At 40.2% G+C, this 17,326-nt stretch overlaps 1 protein-coding gene across 1 annotated transcript; it reads right to left on the bottom strand.

Annotated features, from left to right (window-relative positions):
* Nucleotides 1-731: 731 nt before the first annotated feature.
* On the bottom strand, nucleotides 732-10,690 carry brdt (bromodomain, testis-specific; the record flags this gene model as incomplete). The annotated part of the gene is made up of 18 exons (XM_079266605.1): nucleotides 732-797; nucleotides 895-1,113; nucleotides 1,340-1,446; nucleotides 1,541-1,658; nucleotides 2,461-2,531; nucleotides 4,483-4,645; nucleotides 4,737-4,792; nucleotides 5,100-5,219; nucleotides 5,318-5,431; nucleotides 6,264-6,553; nucleotides 6,641-6,813; nucleotides 6,915-7,097; nucleotides 7,839-7,967; nucleotides 8,048-8,398; nucleotides 8,927-9,054; nucleotides 9,917-10,055; nucleotides 10,239-10,376; nucleotides 10,499-10,690. The coding sequence occupies 18 exons, from the start codon at nucleotides 10,688-10,690 to the stop codon at nucleotides 732-734; spliced, it is 2,757 nt and encodes a 918-aa protein (XP_079122731.1).
* Nucleotides 10,691-17,326: the final 6,636 nt, after the last annotated feature.

Genomic DNA, 17,326 nt, shown 5'->3' with positions numbered 1-17,326 from the left:
AGTGAAAATAATTTTATTATTTTGAGTAAAAAAAAAAAAGAATAAAGAAAGAAATTCTTATTTATTCAGCATATACAAACGTTACATACAGAACATGTTGATAATCTCCAAACACAACTTTGGAACAGCCAGAACTGTATGAACAAAGTGCAGTGCGTGTACCTTTCAAGTAGTCAGGCAAATAAGGAACTGACATTAACTTCAGTTCAACACTGGAAACTCTTGACGAGACCCTACCCACCTTCTATTCAAAACTTGTATTTACTTTTGTGCAATGACAACAACAAAACAAGTCATATGTGCATGTAACGTAAATATATAAACGGCTGTTTTGTCGACATCAAGTCGACTTTAGAGTCTGGGTGAACTGAAAACTGGTGGTAAGGGTTCATCAAATGGAATAACGTAGCAGAAGAACTAAACTACACATTTCAGCAAACTAGACAAGGTGGCGTTTGAACTTCAGTGTATGAATGCATGAATTAGCTCGTCATACACAACTGTCAGCAGCAGGAAGACTCATCCACACGAACAGAACAGAAAAACACGCTGTACAGATTACCTCCAGGTATTAAGTCTGACAGTGCGACACCCCAATCATCTCCAATTCAACAGTGCATCAGCTGTTTACCGTTTTATTTTCTAGTCTCAGGGACGTGCATATGGTTGATGTTGAAGTTGTCTTTTGTGCCCGAGAAAGAAGCAGCAGCTGGAGCTAGTCGCCGAGTCTTTTAGTCCAGGTTCAGTTCAAATGAAGTCATGATGTCCCGCTGCCGAGTCATGTCAATACCATACATCTACGAAGAGAGAAAAATTAACCACAGGACAGTTGTTAGAAAGCCGTTTCCCACCAGAACAACAACATAACCCTGAAACATGGCCGAGGGTTCTCACAGCCTCTCGTCTGCGGCGTTCTTGCTCCTTCCTGCGGGCCAGCTCTCTCTCCCGGTCCACCGGCGACTCTGTCTTCTTCAGGGCTTGTTCGCGTTCTTCCTTCTTTATGGCAGCCCTACGGAACTTCTGGAAGCTCTCCTTTGAGGACTTGATTGCAGTCGCAGTGACTGAGTGCTGCACCAGTTTCGCCCAAGACTCAGCATTTTTCAGAACAATGTCCTACACAAGACAAATCACCGTGTTCATTTGTCCATCTCAAGAGAGGTGGGAACTGGTGGCGCCAAATGTGTTCAGGTTCAAAGTTTAAACGCTCTGAGCAGTAAAATACATCTCTGTAGACCTCTATGTTGTGTCCACATTACGACTTCATGCTCATGAACAATGGGAGCTTCTGAAGAGCATGTGAATGCACCACAACATGTTACTCAGGTAAAACAATGCTGACCTTTTTGGGAATTGGGTTTTTTTCCTCTTTAGCAGAGTTACTGGCTGTGTGGGTGTAAGGCACATTGGTCAGCCAGCTGTCAGGGAAATCCTCCGGGTATCTGGAATCTGGCACAATCCATATAAAAATAAGTGTCCCGCTAAAGTATTCCTAACAAATATAAATAGTGATGTCAGAGTAGCGGTCTTGGGAGTGACTTACTGGACCTGGTCTCATCTTTGGACTGCAGTGGGCTGTCTCTCAGAGGGGACAGCACTGGGCCGACTCTCAGAGGGGACAGCACCGGGCCGACTCTCAGAGGAGACAGCACCGGGCCCTGCTGAAAGGATTTAGTTCAACATTTAAAAATCTTTAGGTTTCTAAATATTTAAGTCCAAACAAGCCGAAACATTATGACTATCACAAAACTATCCGTGATATAAAACCGTGAAGAAGACTTAGTATAGGAACGGTCCTGTTGGTGTCTTTCTTTGTTCCGATAGCCCTTGAATACTTTTCTTACAATTATGAGTCTACAAAGAGAAAAACTGCCAGGGAGCATTGGAAATGTACAATTACTTCTAATTTAGTGTTGTCAGAAATAAATTGACACAAGTTAACACTGAAGTAGTGACACTGCAAAAGGATTTGTAGAATCATTGGCAATATGGAGACAATGTATTTGTTTGAGCAACCAGTTGAATGAGGAGCAACACTTTTGATTCCGACAATTTAACGTCATCTACTTTCTATAAGAGCACTGTGATGCACTTGATCTGGGACTTTCTGTTGATCGACTGTCGAACAGCTCTGTAAGCACAGCCAGGGGAGGCCTGTAAATGCAACTCGGTCTGGTGTATAATACAACATGAACTCAGTAGCAACCAGGATGTGTTGGCTTTTAGGTTAATCACTGTAAAATGATAGTCGGTCAGCAGTAAGGCAGGAATGACACGTAGAACCTTTACCACTACATTAACTGACTTGTATGATCTCATTGATACTCAGGTCGTTATAACAATAAAAAAGGTGCAGTTCGTAACAAGATTCAGCACAAGAAATGTGCGTCACAACATTTTTTTAAAGTTCGAATGATCAAAAAAAAGGGTGTGTGTGAAGTGTTGCCATTTCATCAGAAGCACCTCAAATATGGTGGCGGTCCAGTCCAGCACAACTGCCGGAGATGTCATGGGGGATAAAAGGGCAGCCAGATCTGTCAACGGCAAAAGGGCACATATTGATATTCAACACATGGCGACCATGTGAGAGGCAAGGAACTACTGCTCCTTCATACGGATTAGAGCAAGAGCTAGTGCACAGTTAGCTCAGCTGAAGGCAGCATGAGATGGAAAGCAAGAAGGGCGCTAACTGACTGGACCTTAACTTTCCTGCTCAGCCCTGTTAGAACGAGAGCGAGTGAAACTTCCTGAACTTCTGTTTCTGACCGACGCCGAGCACATGGGATGTTTAGAGGGGAACGGGCGGCCTGAGGGGAACAGGCATTGGAAGGGTAAGGGTCAATGGATGAGGAGCCACATCAGTGAGGGAGGAGGAAGGAATCTCAACTAGAAAATGCATTTCCTGCTGAAAATGTGTTGGAATGCTGAAAGCTGAAATGAATCTCAAAAACATTGCTGAAAATAGATATCCAACTTAAAAAAAATTGCAAAAGCTTAATAATTCAAAAAGTTGAAAGATTAAAAATATGAAGTTATATCACCCTTCTCCTGAAAGAGCTGAACATTTTGATATTCGAACGGTTTCTGTAGCTTAAAAGAATTCCAGCGGTAGTGATATTTGTTGTAGTAGTAGTAGAAGTATTATTAGCAGTATAAGTATTAGTAGCATTTGAATAGTTGTAGCAGTAGTGATATTTGTAGTAGCAGTAGAAGTTGGTGTCGAAGTATTAGTAATTAGAAGAAGTAGTCGAAGTAGTAGTATCAGTAGTCGTAGTAATAGCTGTAGTAGTGGTCGTAGTATTTTATATAACAGTAGTAGTAGTAGAATAAGTAGTAGTAGTAGTAGTAGTAAAGTCAGTTTTTGAAGTAGCAGTAGTACTAGTAGCAGTCGTACTAATAGCTGTAGTAGTATTAGTACTGGTAGTAGCAGGAATAGCAGTATTAGCAGTTGTGGTATAAGTAATAATAGTAGTGGTAGTAATAGCAATAGTAGTAGTAATAATATTTATGGTAGCAGTAATAGCAGTAGTAGTAATAGTAGCAACAGCAAAAGTTGAAGTAGTAGTCATAGTAGTAATACTAGAAATACTAGAAAATGCATTTCCTGCTGAAAATGTGTTGGAATGCTGAAAGCTGAAATGAATCTCAAAAACATTGCTGAAAATAGATATCCAATTTTAAAAAAATTGCAAAAAGCTTAATAATTCAAAAAGTTGAAAGATTACAAATATGAAGTTATGTCACCCCTCTCCTGAAAGAGCTGAACATTTTGATATTCGAACGGTTTCTGTAGCTTAAAAGAATTCCAGCAGTAGTGATATTTGTTGTAGTAGTAGTAGAAGTTGTAGTAGAAGTATTATTAGCAGAATAAGTATTAGTAGCAGTAGAGGAGACATAATCATCATGTTTGACACACATAAACAGAGGTTATTAAATGACAGGCTTCATCACAAGCAGTTCAGTTAGAATTCACTCTCTGGGGCTTTTATTTTGAAATGGGGTGTGGGGTGTTGGGGAGAGGAGACAGAATCATAATGTTAGATAAGCACAAACCGGTTATTAAATGACAGGCTCATCACAAGCATTTCAGTTAGGATTCATTCTGTGGGGCTTTTATTTTAAAATGGCGTGTGTGTGTGTGTGGTGGAGGAGGGGGGAAAGATCTAGAAATGGGTTACCGTGTTCTGTGGAAGATGTTTTTGAAGCAAAATTTAACATTGGTCTCTATGGAGCAGAAAGTTGGTTTTCCTCTCAATTAACGGCTTCTGTATCAAATGTGGAAATCTGTGGAATCTGTTCCAATCTGTTGGAATGCTTAACAGCATTCCAACAATAAAGAAACAGGATAACAACAGTTGGAATACTTAACAGCATTCCAACAATGAGAGTTCTGGGAGTTCAGTGTTTTTGGGAGGTATTGGTGCCATCTGACAGTTCTTAATTCCCTGTTAGCTGAGGGACATGAAGGATACATGGAGGCAGTACCTGGAGGAGATAAAGTCAGCTCCTCACGGTGTGCTGGGTGTCCTCTGGTTTCCGTCACCGAGGACTGCACAGCAAGAGAAGCCGGGCAAGTCTTGACCGAGGCTTTTGTCGAGTCTTTGGCCTCCGATATCCGCTTGCCACTGGCAGCACGAATCACCTTTGACTTAAGGAGAAATTGCATTCTTATTTTTCATTCTAACCAGAAAGAAGATGTCACCATGAAACCGATTACAGGAAGCAAATACTGAGCTTACCTTCGTCTTAACCTTTTGGCAAGAGTCTTTGCTTTTCGTCTTCTTTGCTTTTGGCACTGAAAGACACGCACATGACAATTAAATGTTGTATATTTAAATATCTATTGTCCAAACTATTTTTAATGAGTTCTTAAGTTGTTGTACAAAGTGGTTGGTTGAAAGATGAAAGAACAAAGTTCCCAGACAAGGCTTCTATTGAGGTCAGAACAAGACTAGCAGTGAGCATGGATGCTTGTGTAATGTTAAGATCAGTAATTTGTTTGCTATTTGACATAACTTTTAACTAAGCTAACTGGGTTCCATTGTCACAAAAAAACCCCCTAACGTTAGGTAAGTGAGGAGCTAAGGAGGGAAGCAGCTGACCTGATTCAGAGTCACTGCTGTTGGACGTGCTTGAATGACTGCTGCTGCTGCCAGAGCTGTTGCTGCTGATTTCACTGAGGTATGAAGGGCAGCCGAGGGCAGGAGCCGCCATGATTTTAGCTGGTAACAAAAAACAAAAAGGTCATTTTTACACTCAATGCGTCACATGTGGAAGCGTAACTGTGGCGATTACATTGTTAATCAAATTAAGATCTTACCGAATGGCTTTTTTTTCTTAATCAAGTGCTGCTCTTTGTTGGCAACCTGTGATGTCCCAGCATCCTTTAGTTTGCCAGTCGGCAAACTTCCTGTGGGCTTCACCAGCTTGTTTTCTGCAGGACAGAAGAGACAATAACCCTCCATAGAAGCTGCTTCCACAAAAGAGGCCAGCATATTATTAAAAAATGTTGCCGTGGGAGTGCCGCGCTGAGCGTTGCACGATACTGCCTTTTCCTGGTTGCAGAGAATTACAATATTTTAAACTTTTTACTGGGGAAAACGCTGAACTTGTCACTGTCACTTTTTACCAACCATCCAGTCATCCAATCACAGTGGAGGAGGGGCGGGACAAACAGCCGACCACAAAGACGAGGTCGAATGTGTTTTATTAGTATGTTGCGGCCCTGTTGTTGTTGTTTGTGTTGTTTTTTTCGATGTTTTTACTGTGGACTTTATGGTGTCCTCGTGTCTGGAGCACTGTACCAAACTAATTTTGTGTGGGATAAATAAGTTGATCTGAAACTGGTTGTTGCCGAGATGTTTCCTCCACAAAACTCCATTGGTCATATCGATCGGCAGGCCCTCTCTCCCTACGTACTCCATCCACAGCAAGTACTCATCCTTGTGCTGACATTTTTACCTTTGATGATATTCCGCATCATAGCAACTAGCCGTAACTAGACGCAACCAAAGCAGCGGAAAAAACACTGCGCCTCAATAACGCTCTCAAGCACTGCCAGCTGGGCATTTTCAACTGGGAAAAAAACGCTTTGGACACTTAATTGTCATTTTAAATGCTGAATAAGCCTACCACCGCCAGGGAAAGCTCTCTGTATTATTCAGTGTACCACAGTCTGTGGTGACATTCCCGCACTGTGAACACCACAAGAATCTCACAAGTTCTGCACTCTAGCTTTAAGCAAAGCAGGTTTGAGCTGTACTTACTGCGAGTCTCCTCGTTGCACTTCCTCAGACATGCTGCGACAAACCTCTGCAGGGCTCTCAGTGTGGAGGGCTTCAGCACCTCAAAGTCCACCTCGATCTCCTCCAGAGTGGAACTTCGCATGAAGGACTCCCTGGCATGAATGATGTTCACCAAATTGCCCAGTTTGTCACCAGGCAGCTTGTCGATGTCCAATTTCAACTGTTTTTTCTCCTGGTAGGTGACTGGTACTGATGAGGCGTCGTCCTCGCATGTTAAAGTCACTCCGTGAATGTTGGGTCTGCTGCCATGCCTCAACATAGATAGAAAAACATCCAATGTTAGCACATGTGGAATGCTTGGTTCAACAATACAAAATATAAACCATATTAAAACTTACAAAGTAGAGCTCTTGCGGTTGGCCATTTTTTCGACAACAGACTTGTATTTTGAGAACTTGTGCTTTAGTCGACGGATATCCTTTTCTTTGGCTCTTTTTTCCTTTTTCAACTGGTCTTTCTTCTTAGGTTTAACCAGGGTTAGTGTCTTCACCTCGTCACGGACAGCTTTCAACTGAAAAGCCAGCCATCAATGGGCCAATTAGGTCAAATGCAGCGGAAAGAATAACTTCTCTAAAGCCATTTGCACGGTTACAGGCATGAATGTATAGCAACCTGCTCCTCCAGATTGGCCAGCTGCGTGGTCACCTCTCTGGAGGAACTCTCTGCCTCTGAGGAGCTTTCGCTTTCAGAGGCAGAACTCTGAACTCGGTCTTTCTTTCCCTTGTCAACTCGCTGATGAGGTGTGGGACAACGCTCTTCTTGGGGAACCTTCAGATATCGGGCCTCGAAAACTTGCTGTTGATACAAACACTAAGGTTATTATAGTAGTAACAGAAATGATAATATTGACCCCAATGCTTCGACTTCCATTCACTGAATGATGTCTGTGTTCACAGCATGTATAACGTACGGAGATATTTTCATTCTAAATATTCATGCTAATAAACATCATATGTTATTATATTAACGACTTTAAAAAGGTGCAATGTGCAACATGAAGCCATCTGCTCCTAACAAATGGGGAGGGGGCAGTATTTCACCTCTACTATTTGGTCCATGAAATCTACATTTATAGCAATCAGTTATTTAAAAAAAAAGTAATAATAAAAAAGCCAACTGCTACTTCACTGCAGAGCAAAATTATGCTAATTTCAACCAAACTTGTGGAACATCTGCAAAGAATTTTCAGATGTTCCACAAGTTCCACAAGCATTGCTGATGGGTCCCCATGCTGTTAGTTATGAGTGAGGGTAATGTGATACCCAGTCCTGCAGATGGTTGCATACTATTCCACTGGTCAACAGCTGGTGGTGGTAAAATGCCAGGAGATGTAGCAATGTGCCAACAAAAAAAGGCGAGGAGGAATGGGCCTGCTAGCAAGCACACATGGATGTAAACAATGTAGGTTTCACAGTCTTTCAAAAAATTGGGTCTGCTAATTGTGTATGTAGAGGAAAGTACATTCAGCACACGTATTAGGCCGTAAGGACTCACAGAATGCATTTTGGTGGGAAACACAACATATAGAATCTATACCTGCAGTGCCCTTGCCATGACGACCACCTCATGCGTTGGTGGATTGTATTTGTAACAGTTGGAGAACATCAGTCGGACATCGCCGCCAAATTCCTTTGCGTTTACATACTCTCGTTGATCCATCTTCCTCTGAGGAAATGACACTTCATGAAAAGCTGATCAGACTTGCATTGGAAATAAGTGTGAAATATATATTATCATCATCTTACCCTGATGAAGCTCAGGTCCATAGGCTGCTTGATGATGTCATGGTAGTCGTGCAAGCCAAACGTGACCGCATCGACGGGGGTGTAAAAGGGCCAGGCACATGCGTAGTGTCTCTTTGAGAGCATCTCCTTCAGGATGTCATCGCAGCACCGGAGCTGATCGGCCAGTCGGATCTTCTTGCCCTCCAAGGCTGGCAAGTCCTTCTTCGGAGGTTTGATGGGCCTTCGACTGCCTCTCTTGGAGACTAACGCGCACGGTGCTGAATGATGCTCAGCGAGGGAGACGTCACCACTGGTGAGGACTGAGGTGGTGGAGGCCATGATGTCCGCTTTCCTCTTAAAACCTTTTTTAATCTGGATGTTCAGGAATAAAAGGTTGCACTTGAACGGTAAATCACGACATAAGTTAAAGCATCGGGACAAAGAATTTATAATTTGGCATTTTGACATTTAAAAGTTTGGTTCAAATAGTATTTGGCCGTGTGAATGACTCAAATCTGTGGAAGACTACCAGTCTCACTGGTTTCATGCAATAGAGACAGTTTGTCGAACATGAAATAAACATGTATTGTAGTCTGGTATGACTGCAGCCCACAGAACGAGCTACTACTGGTCTGGTGCATCACAATCCAAAGTAAAAACGTTTATTTTACCTATTTTTTCAAATGGAGAAAACTTATAATTTATGATTTAAAAAAAACATATTTGTGTTTCTTATCTTACTGAAATAACAGGCCAAGCATCAGAACCTTGTCATAAACACTCCGACAACCAATCAAAGTAACCTGTGCATGTTTTCACACCCTTACAGACATTCGATTGCATTGTTTAAAGCCAGTTGGTTTACTGTGCAAGTTGTTTGCAAACCAATAAAATACTCACTGTTGCATCAATGTGTGAGAGCTGGGTGGGTGGGATGAACCGACTCATTTCAGGTGGAATGACTGTCACGGTCTGCTGGAGAACAACTTCAGACACCTCTGGGACCTGGGACCTCTGCTTCATAGCACCTGCAGGACAACAGGTAAAGGGAATACATGCACAGGAATTGGATATTATTTTGAAATTGTTAAAATTAGGCAGCACAACTAGCATCCACACAACATTACTGCAAAGTTCAAACATGGCAATATTTGTGCGTGTTTGGGAGAGTTAAAGGTCCCGTATTGTAAAAAGCGAAGATTTGTATGTCTTTTTGTGTTTATTGTGGAACGCATATATATATATATATATATATATATATATATATATATATATATACATACACTGTATATATATATACTATCTATATATATATATATATAGTATATATATATACTATCTATATATATATACTATCTATATATATATATATATACACACTATCTATATATATATATATATATACTATCTATATATATATATATATATATATATATATATATACATACACTGTATATATATATACTATCTATATATATATATATATATATATATATACACACTGTATATATATATACTATCTATATATATATATATATATATATAGATAGTATATATATATACTATCTATATATATATATATAGTATATATATATACTATCTATATATATATATATATATAGATAGTATATATATATACTATCTATATATATATATATATACTATCTATATATATATCTATATATATATATATACAATATCTATATATATATATATATATATATATATATATATATATATATATATATACTGTATATATATATATATATACTGTATATATATATATATATATATATATATATATATATATATATATATATATATATATACTGTATATGTATATTGGAGCTCATCTTTAGCATATCTAGGGACTGTTAATGTGTAAGATACCCGCATTGGTCTTCCTCCCTTTCCCTGGCTCCTTTGTCGTGATAGCTGTAATGTCACACTCGTCCTTAGGCATTGTGGACATTTGCTGCAAAAAAAGCTTCTCCAGAGTCTGTGCCATAAAAACAATGTCATCTCCAGGCTGTGAAAAGAAAAGGTATAGATTATAATGAAATAAAAGCATTCAGGTCAGTTCACAGACCTACTTTTAACATTACAAAACTTGCCCACAGCTAATTTGGTATGTCTATTATTGGGCCGTTTGAAATTCCGTTGTACGAACATGTTGGTGGGATAGACAGTGCCACAAACAGGATGCTCTTACCCGATTGTACACATAGCAGTTGTTGAACATGGTATTGACGTCCTGTATGCACTGAAGTGCTTGCCAGTAGTATTTGTTCTGAAGACGCTTCTGAATAGTGCCCAGATCCATAGGCTTTGTTATGATTGTGTAATAGTCCTGAAAGACAACAAACACACTTTCATGACTACACCAAGCGCTGATGGAACCTCTCCACAAGACCTCCTTTAGGTTCAAACACTAACACACTATGATGCTGCAGTAACCATCTTATTACTTACTGGGAGACGCAGTGTCACTGCATCAACTGGCTGGCGAAAGGGCCACGAAAAGGTATGCTTCCATAAAGCTTTGATCGCCACCTTCTCCAGGAAGTGCAGCTGATTGGTTACACGGCCAGGACTCTTGGGGTTTACGACCTCGGGCGGAGGGGGGTTCCCGCTGACAGTGGGACAGACTTTCACGTCAGTCATCGTGTCGTCCAGAGGCCATTAATGGGGAAACGGGCGCTTGTATGCTTTGCTGCAACTTGGTGTTCATCACACGTTTTCCTAGACAAGGAGTGAAGAGTAGTTTCCAGTGAGTCAGTAAAAAATGTACATTTGGGATTACATTTAGTAAAAGAACAAAAAGGTTATTCAGTCAATCATTAATACCATCAGTGCTGAAACCTACTCTGCCTTAAATCTGACATCCTTCATTCGGGTGCCTCCGTTACCCACAAAGCAATGTGGCCGCTGACGGTTCATGACAACATCTGGATTTGTTCTGCTAGTAGCAGCTAAAGTATAGCCTTAGGGATATTGTGTTAGCCAAATAATCCAATGGAAAGACCAAAATCAACAATAATGGTGCTTGTCCATGTTATCAACCAGCATTGTTTGTGGCTTTTCAGTGGGAGCAAATTGGATTGTGGGTAAGTACCACAGACAGAGTAGGGCAGTCAGACAGTCGTTGGTTTTGTTGACAATAACTTTCATACGAAAGTCATCAATATGTTTTAAGTTTGTTCAGCTACTGTCCTAAAATCCTCACGTCCTTTTGTTTCATTTGATGCTAAACTGTGTTGAACTCATTTAGCAGCTCAGGATCTCAGTCACAAAACATAGTCTGATCCTAATCCAGTTCAACATGAGACAAGAATGAGGATCAAAGAGCCAGCAGCTCGGATGTGATCACATGGATATATATGTACATATATATTAGCATAAAGAGAAATACAAAAATGTCTGCACTCATTACCGCCTCTCGGACAATAGCTTATTGATTACAGTGTGCTCAATATTGCTGACTGGCTATGAAACTTAAAAGTCACTATTAATTATTCACTCAGAGCGATGTTTGATCGTGGCATAGAGGCAGAAAACCCTCACATGGGGGTAATGTAAAATAACCAACAAGCACAACTGAATTTTGGCGATTACACCATCAACAACTCTCTAATTAATTTACTCTGAACACAGGCTGTGCCTTCATTGGGTCTGTGCACTTAGAAGCTCCCTGAGAAAAACCAGAGGAATCACAGAATGACACTAACGTATATTTAACCAGCAACACTCACACAAGAGCACAGCGGATGCTCAGGAGCATCTTTCCTGCTAAACATGGGCAACACTGTCACCTACTGCATCTCTCAGGAAGTGTTCCATTCAGCATCGTAGCTCAGGAAAAACTAACCAGAGATGATTCCAACAAGGAGTATTATCAAATAGTAAAACACTAAATCATTAACAGAGGATACACCATGCACTAATAACAGAGAGTACTATAATCAAACTGTGCTATATAATTAGGTAAAACATGGTTAAAGTTTACTCCTGCTTTATTTTTAAAAAGCACCTTAAATACAAGATACACAACAATGTTCAGGATCCAAATAACCAAACACGTAAAAAACAAACAAACAGATTTGTATTGACAACTGAAATCCATTCTTACTACTTTTAATACCATGGTTCTCAATCTGCACATTTAAAACATTGTCTTGTCAAACATACAGATTATTTTCCTTTGAAACCCAAACCAAATAATTTTACATTGCAAGTTCTGTTTCTTATTTCCATTTTATTCTTTAAAAATAAGACAAATGAAGACAATACTTTCATACATTAATAATTCCCAGTGATGTCCAGTGTTGTCCTTTTGTTGGGCGCATGAGGGCCTGTGACACGTCTGCGACGAAATAAGGAGTCCCTCACAGTGTCACGCATCATGTCACAATGATCTGGTAATGAGTTTGTCATTAACTTGCAATATTGGCAGTCAAATGCTATTTGACATAGTCAATTATTTCACACAGAAAGCATGATTCTGACATGTTTTGGACACAACAATTGAAACAATTGGTAAATTTATTTGGCTAATAGAGAAGTACTTGTACTCAAACATTTCAAATAAATCAGTTCAGGTAAAACTGCCATGCGTTTACTGGTACCAGCTTCTAACATTCAACGATTTCCTGCTTTTATGCATATCATATTACTGTAAGAAAAACGTAAATTTCCTGACTATTTGCCATAATTTGGAACACCGACAACAACAGTGACGGGCATAGACCAAAAGATAAATCAGTCAATTGAAAACAATTAATTAATACTAGAGAATGAAAATCATTTCTTTCAGATCTTAAAAAGTTAAACAAACCTTGATGAGACACTATCCTACAGTAAAAGCGTGGCAAGTGACATCATCAAAGATAGAGACATTAACAAAAGTACTGTGGCCAACTTAAACATTCCACAGCAAACATTTAACTTTTAACATTTAAAATTTTACACATTTCACAGTACACTGATTCCGTTTGGCCATTTGAAAACACATAGGGTTTAATTGTTTGCATTATGTCACCAAAACTACCAACAGCTGACAGCCGTCCTGAATGTTAATGCAAACCTAATAATGTGGAATACCATTTAAATTACAAACTAGGATGAGGGAGACTAGTCAGCAGAAAACCAGGTACATCTTTAAAAACGTATCCTGCTTCCCATCAAACCGTCACAATAACACACACTGTGTTGCATTTATGTCTGCCAGTGCCCTTGTAATGTTACCAACCATATGACAGTGAACCATAACTTCATAAAAAGAAACCCGTTAAAGAGATACCAGTCTATTAAACCCTGTAGCTAGCGTTAATGATTACAATAATCTTACAATGAGATGCGGAAAGTGCTGCGAGCTTTGCGGAATATAACGGTTCATCGTTTTGTTTACATTTGTATTAGTTACGTAAAGTCTTGAAGCGTGCCTGCATGCTGCGCTGTTGACAATGTCAGGCCAACACGTGAAACCACCACCACGCCCACCGGCAGCTTTAGCAACTAGCGTTAGCCAACATCGCAGAGAGCACGTTTACGTGAACAATTAGAGGGCAATACGTTTTTACCGCTTCGCATGAAAATAATCTGTACGTTCACATTTTGTCCGACGAGTTGTGTAAAGGACGGTATGGTGACACGCGCCGTCACGTTAGCTAACATTGCCCGGCGACTTTGACCACATTAGCCTGCTTGCTAGCTAAGTTAGCCAACTGACAGTCGGAGCTGCTATAACCATAACATGTATCATTATATTTATCTTGGCAACAGCTAAGTATTTTCACTTTTGCACCAATTGTACGACTGTGTTTTATCTAACGTTACCTCAATAAGGCCGGCACGAATGACTTTACGCTAGCATAGCTAGCAGCGTTAGCTTAACGTTAGCTGTTGAGATGTGGCTGGGTTAACCTTAGGGCTCATTGCCAACTTATGACAGCGTTCGCAAATGTTTCGCACGGTAGTACGTTGACACCAGCAACCGTGACAGAAGTTTGCGTTCGGAAAACATGGCATTTAGTTAACAATAACATCATCGTGCTAGCATTACCTTACGCGATATCACGGGTTCTTGCGTTCAACTCTTCAGTTGCAGACGTCTCTACGGAAACTGCCTCTCATTTATACCCCTCTGCACGAGACTCTACAACTGATTGGTCAACACACTAACTACACGTGCTTCCCTGCAGGAAAAGGCGCTCAACACATTTTCTTTCTTGCAATACAAATACAAAATACAACCCACTGTGTTTCCTGCAAATGTGAAGCTACCCGGGTTTTTAAAGCATTAGGTAAACATTTTTGTTGACTTTTTCCAAACAAAATGGCAACTCGACAACATAGATGGGTCCTGGAGAATTATCGATTGGTAGGAATACTGACTGATCGGTGCAAAGTCACCAACCCTCCTGTAAATAGTGCCACTCGTTTGGGTGCCTCTCAGGCAGACTGGCTCTCCGAATGACAGCGGAGGGAACACGTGTGCATCGACGGGAACGGAGACCTGGATGTGGGCGGAGTGTTGACTTCACGTGCTGACCCAGAAGCGGACAACTTGGTTTCACTGAGCACATTTAAAGTTACCAGCCCAGATCTACCTGGAAAATGACGACATTAATTGTGCAATATGCCTTAAATGTGTTCCCCTTTTACAGGTTATAGAAAATGATACATTGTATGCAGTAAAAACAACTTGCGTAACACCTTTCCTAGCTTCAAAGATTACTGCATTTCACAGATGCTTTTTTTCTGGTACGGTTAAGTCAAGGGAAATGCGAAACGTAACAATGAGCGTGACCGACATGTACAATCACAACTGTTTGAGGAATACTTTTTCTTGGTATTGAATGTAGAGTTGACATTATTGAAAAGGATTGGGTGTTGTGCATTTTACCAGGGTAACTCGAACTAGGCATGCGTTTACTTCCTGTGAGCTGGAGATACGGAGGAAATCCTGCACGACTCAGGTTTTTGCTCATAATCGAAAATAACTGAAATAAAACATAACCACCCATGATGGTGAGGACACTGGACTGAACTTACAAACTGTTAAATAATTGTCAGAACATGTCAATAAGTAGGTAAGGATTGGTAAAACCAGCCAATGAAGAATATAACATTGATTGGAACAAATCCTCCAAGTCATTTGGATCATAATTTGATATTTGGTTTCTTGGACCTTGTAGCTTCCCCATGCATTAAAAGTAAACATATAATTTCAGCATATTTAGGCTTACAATGTCGGTTTTCAACACATTGAAGAATTTAAAAAAAGTTGCTTTAACTTTAAAGCTCAGGGAATGTCTGGAATATCCAACAATAACCACAATAGAAAAAAACGAATACATCTAAGAGGCTTGCAAAACCATTGCACTTGTGAAACACCCAATATCTTCGCTCATAAATAAAAGGACTTCAGATTTATGATAATCTTTATAATTTACACCTTTTGGCCACAAGATGGAGCCATGGGCCAAAATGTGGAGTTTAAACTATATCCTTCAAAAGAGGTTTGATGGCAGAAGCCTGAGGAATGTTGTTGTGGTTTGTGTTTTTCAGAGCGAAAAGTGGTTGACTGACAATATCTACAGTTTTGCATAGACACGAGACATTTCATTGTGATGTGACATAATGTTATTTCACTCCCGAAAGCAAACACAGGAGGTTGTGCAGACTCTGTTGTGAAGGGTTCAGTGGGTCATATGGACTGGTGAGGACTGGGGAGACCGGGGCCAATAGTAACACTCTATTTAATGAGTTGTAGACTGGCCATGCTGATTGCCAACTGTATATTCCTGACTGGTTGCAAGTGTGTTTTCAAGTCTTTTCAGGATGGTAGAATTAGACAAAGCTAACTGAAATCACGTTAGTAAATGGTGTTGAAGATGTTCTCAAACAGCAAGGGGTTAATGTTACCGTCGCTCATAACGTAACGCAAGCTGCCGTTCAGTCAATTCAACGACGCTGAGTCATTACAGAGCAACAGCAGCTCACTTTGTGTAAGTCTAGTCTGAGTTCACCAGAAGCAGGCTTCAGTGAAGTGAAAGTAATCACCAGGTTGTGCTTCATGAGAATAACTATCAGTAAAGGTAGTAGGGTCATGTAAGCAGAACTAAGATAATTCATTATTCCATGAAGAGAATGTAGAATGAAGTCAGTGTATATTTTAAGGTTGCCATCGGTCCTATATATATTCTAGACATTTTTTGTAATTATTGATGTTTTGAGGGATATTTCAACAACTGTAATCCTTTTATACAGGCGACAAGTGCTTTCAGCCCTTAAAGGGCGGCCATCCTCCAGGCATCCAACCTGAGGAAGATGATGGGCATCTCATTCTGAAGTCTATGGTAAGTCAATGTAACCAGCCACATGTACTGTTTTGTATTACAGAAAATGTTTTAAGATCCTAATATCACCAATAGTTATAACAAGTCATTGCGACAGCACAAAAACTCAGTTCACGCCTGTTGAATAGAAAATGTCTGTGATTTGCTGAACTTTTTTGCTTTAACTTGTCACTGTGAAGTAAATGTTGATTGCACAGTGTAAGGGCTATAGAAAAATGACACCACGTTCCTTTTGTCTTCCCCACCATCGTCTGCTGTTCAAGTTAAAATGTGTCAGAAATGAAGTGATGGGATTTACTAGGTTACATGTGTCACACATCAGTCAAGTGAATTAGTAGAGTGGGAACCTCCACACCACTGGTGGTACCGCTCCATAGAGGGATGTACAGACTACTAGCACTGTTTTAAATAATGAAGCACACTGTATTCATATGTGAATAACGTCTATTAATTCCTAATAGGTAGGGAGAGATCTTCCAGCTGTACATCAATGTGTTCCATTGATTCTCTCATATACAGCACGCCTTGGCTGGCAGCACAGTGACGGTTTCAAAGAGGGCCTTCCTGCGGCTTCATCGGTCATGAACCCTTTTTTGCCAGGAGCTGGCTGCTCTGGTGTTCACAAAGGAGGTCCTTGCACTGTCCACCCTGACTGGGAAGTCTGGGAAAGAGGGAACACCTAAAAGACAACTGGACGTTGCCAAAGTGCAGGCCACAACAGGTAGGTCATCGTCTTGAGTCGTATGTAGACAATTTAAAGCTTCTGTGATTTATAAAGCAGCAGGATCACATGTTCGTGGGAAACACACCACCCGTGATGAAATATATGTTCGACCTGCACTGGTAGGAATATTGGCATATCATATTGATATCGTTCCTCAATGTTAATCCTGATTTACTGTTCAAAGAATAATATTGGTTCAACAGGATTTCCTGTGTC

This window comes from Melanostigma gelatinosum (assembly GCF_949748355.1).
Source record: "Melanostigma gelatinosum genome assembly, chromosome: 4".
Classification (NCBI taxonomy): Eukaryota; Metazoa; Chordata; class Actinopteri; order Perciformes; family Zoarcidae; genus Melanostigma; species Melanostigma gelatinosum.
The sequence above is the reverse complement of the archived record's forward strand: the minus strand, read 5'-3'. Positions and strand labels throughout refer to the sequence as shown.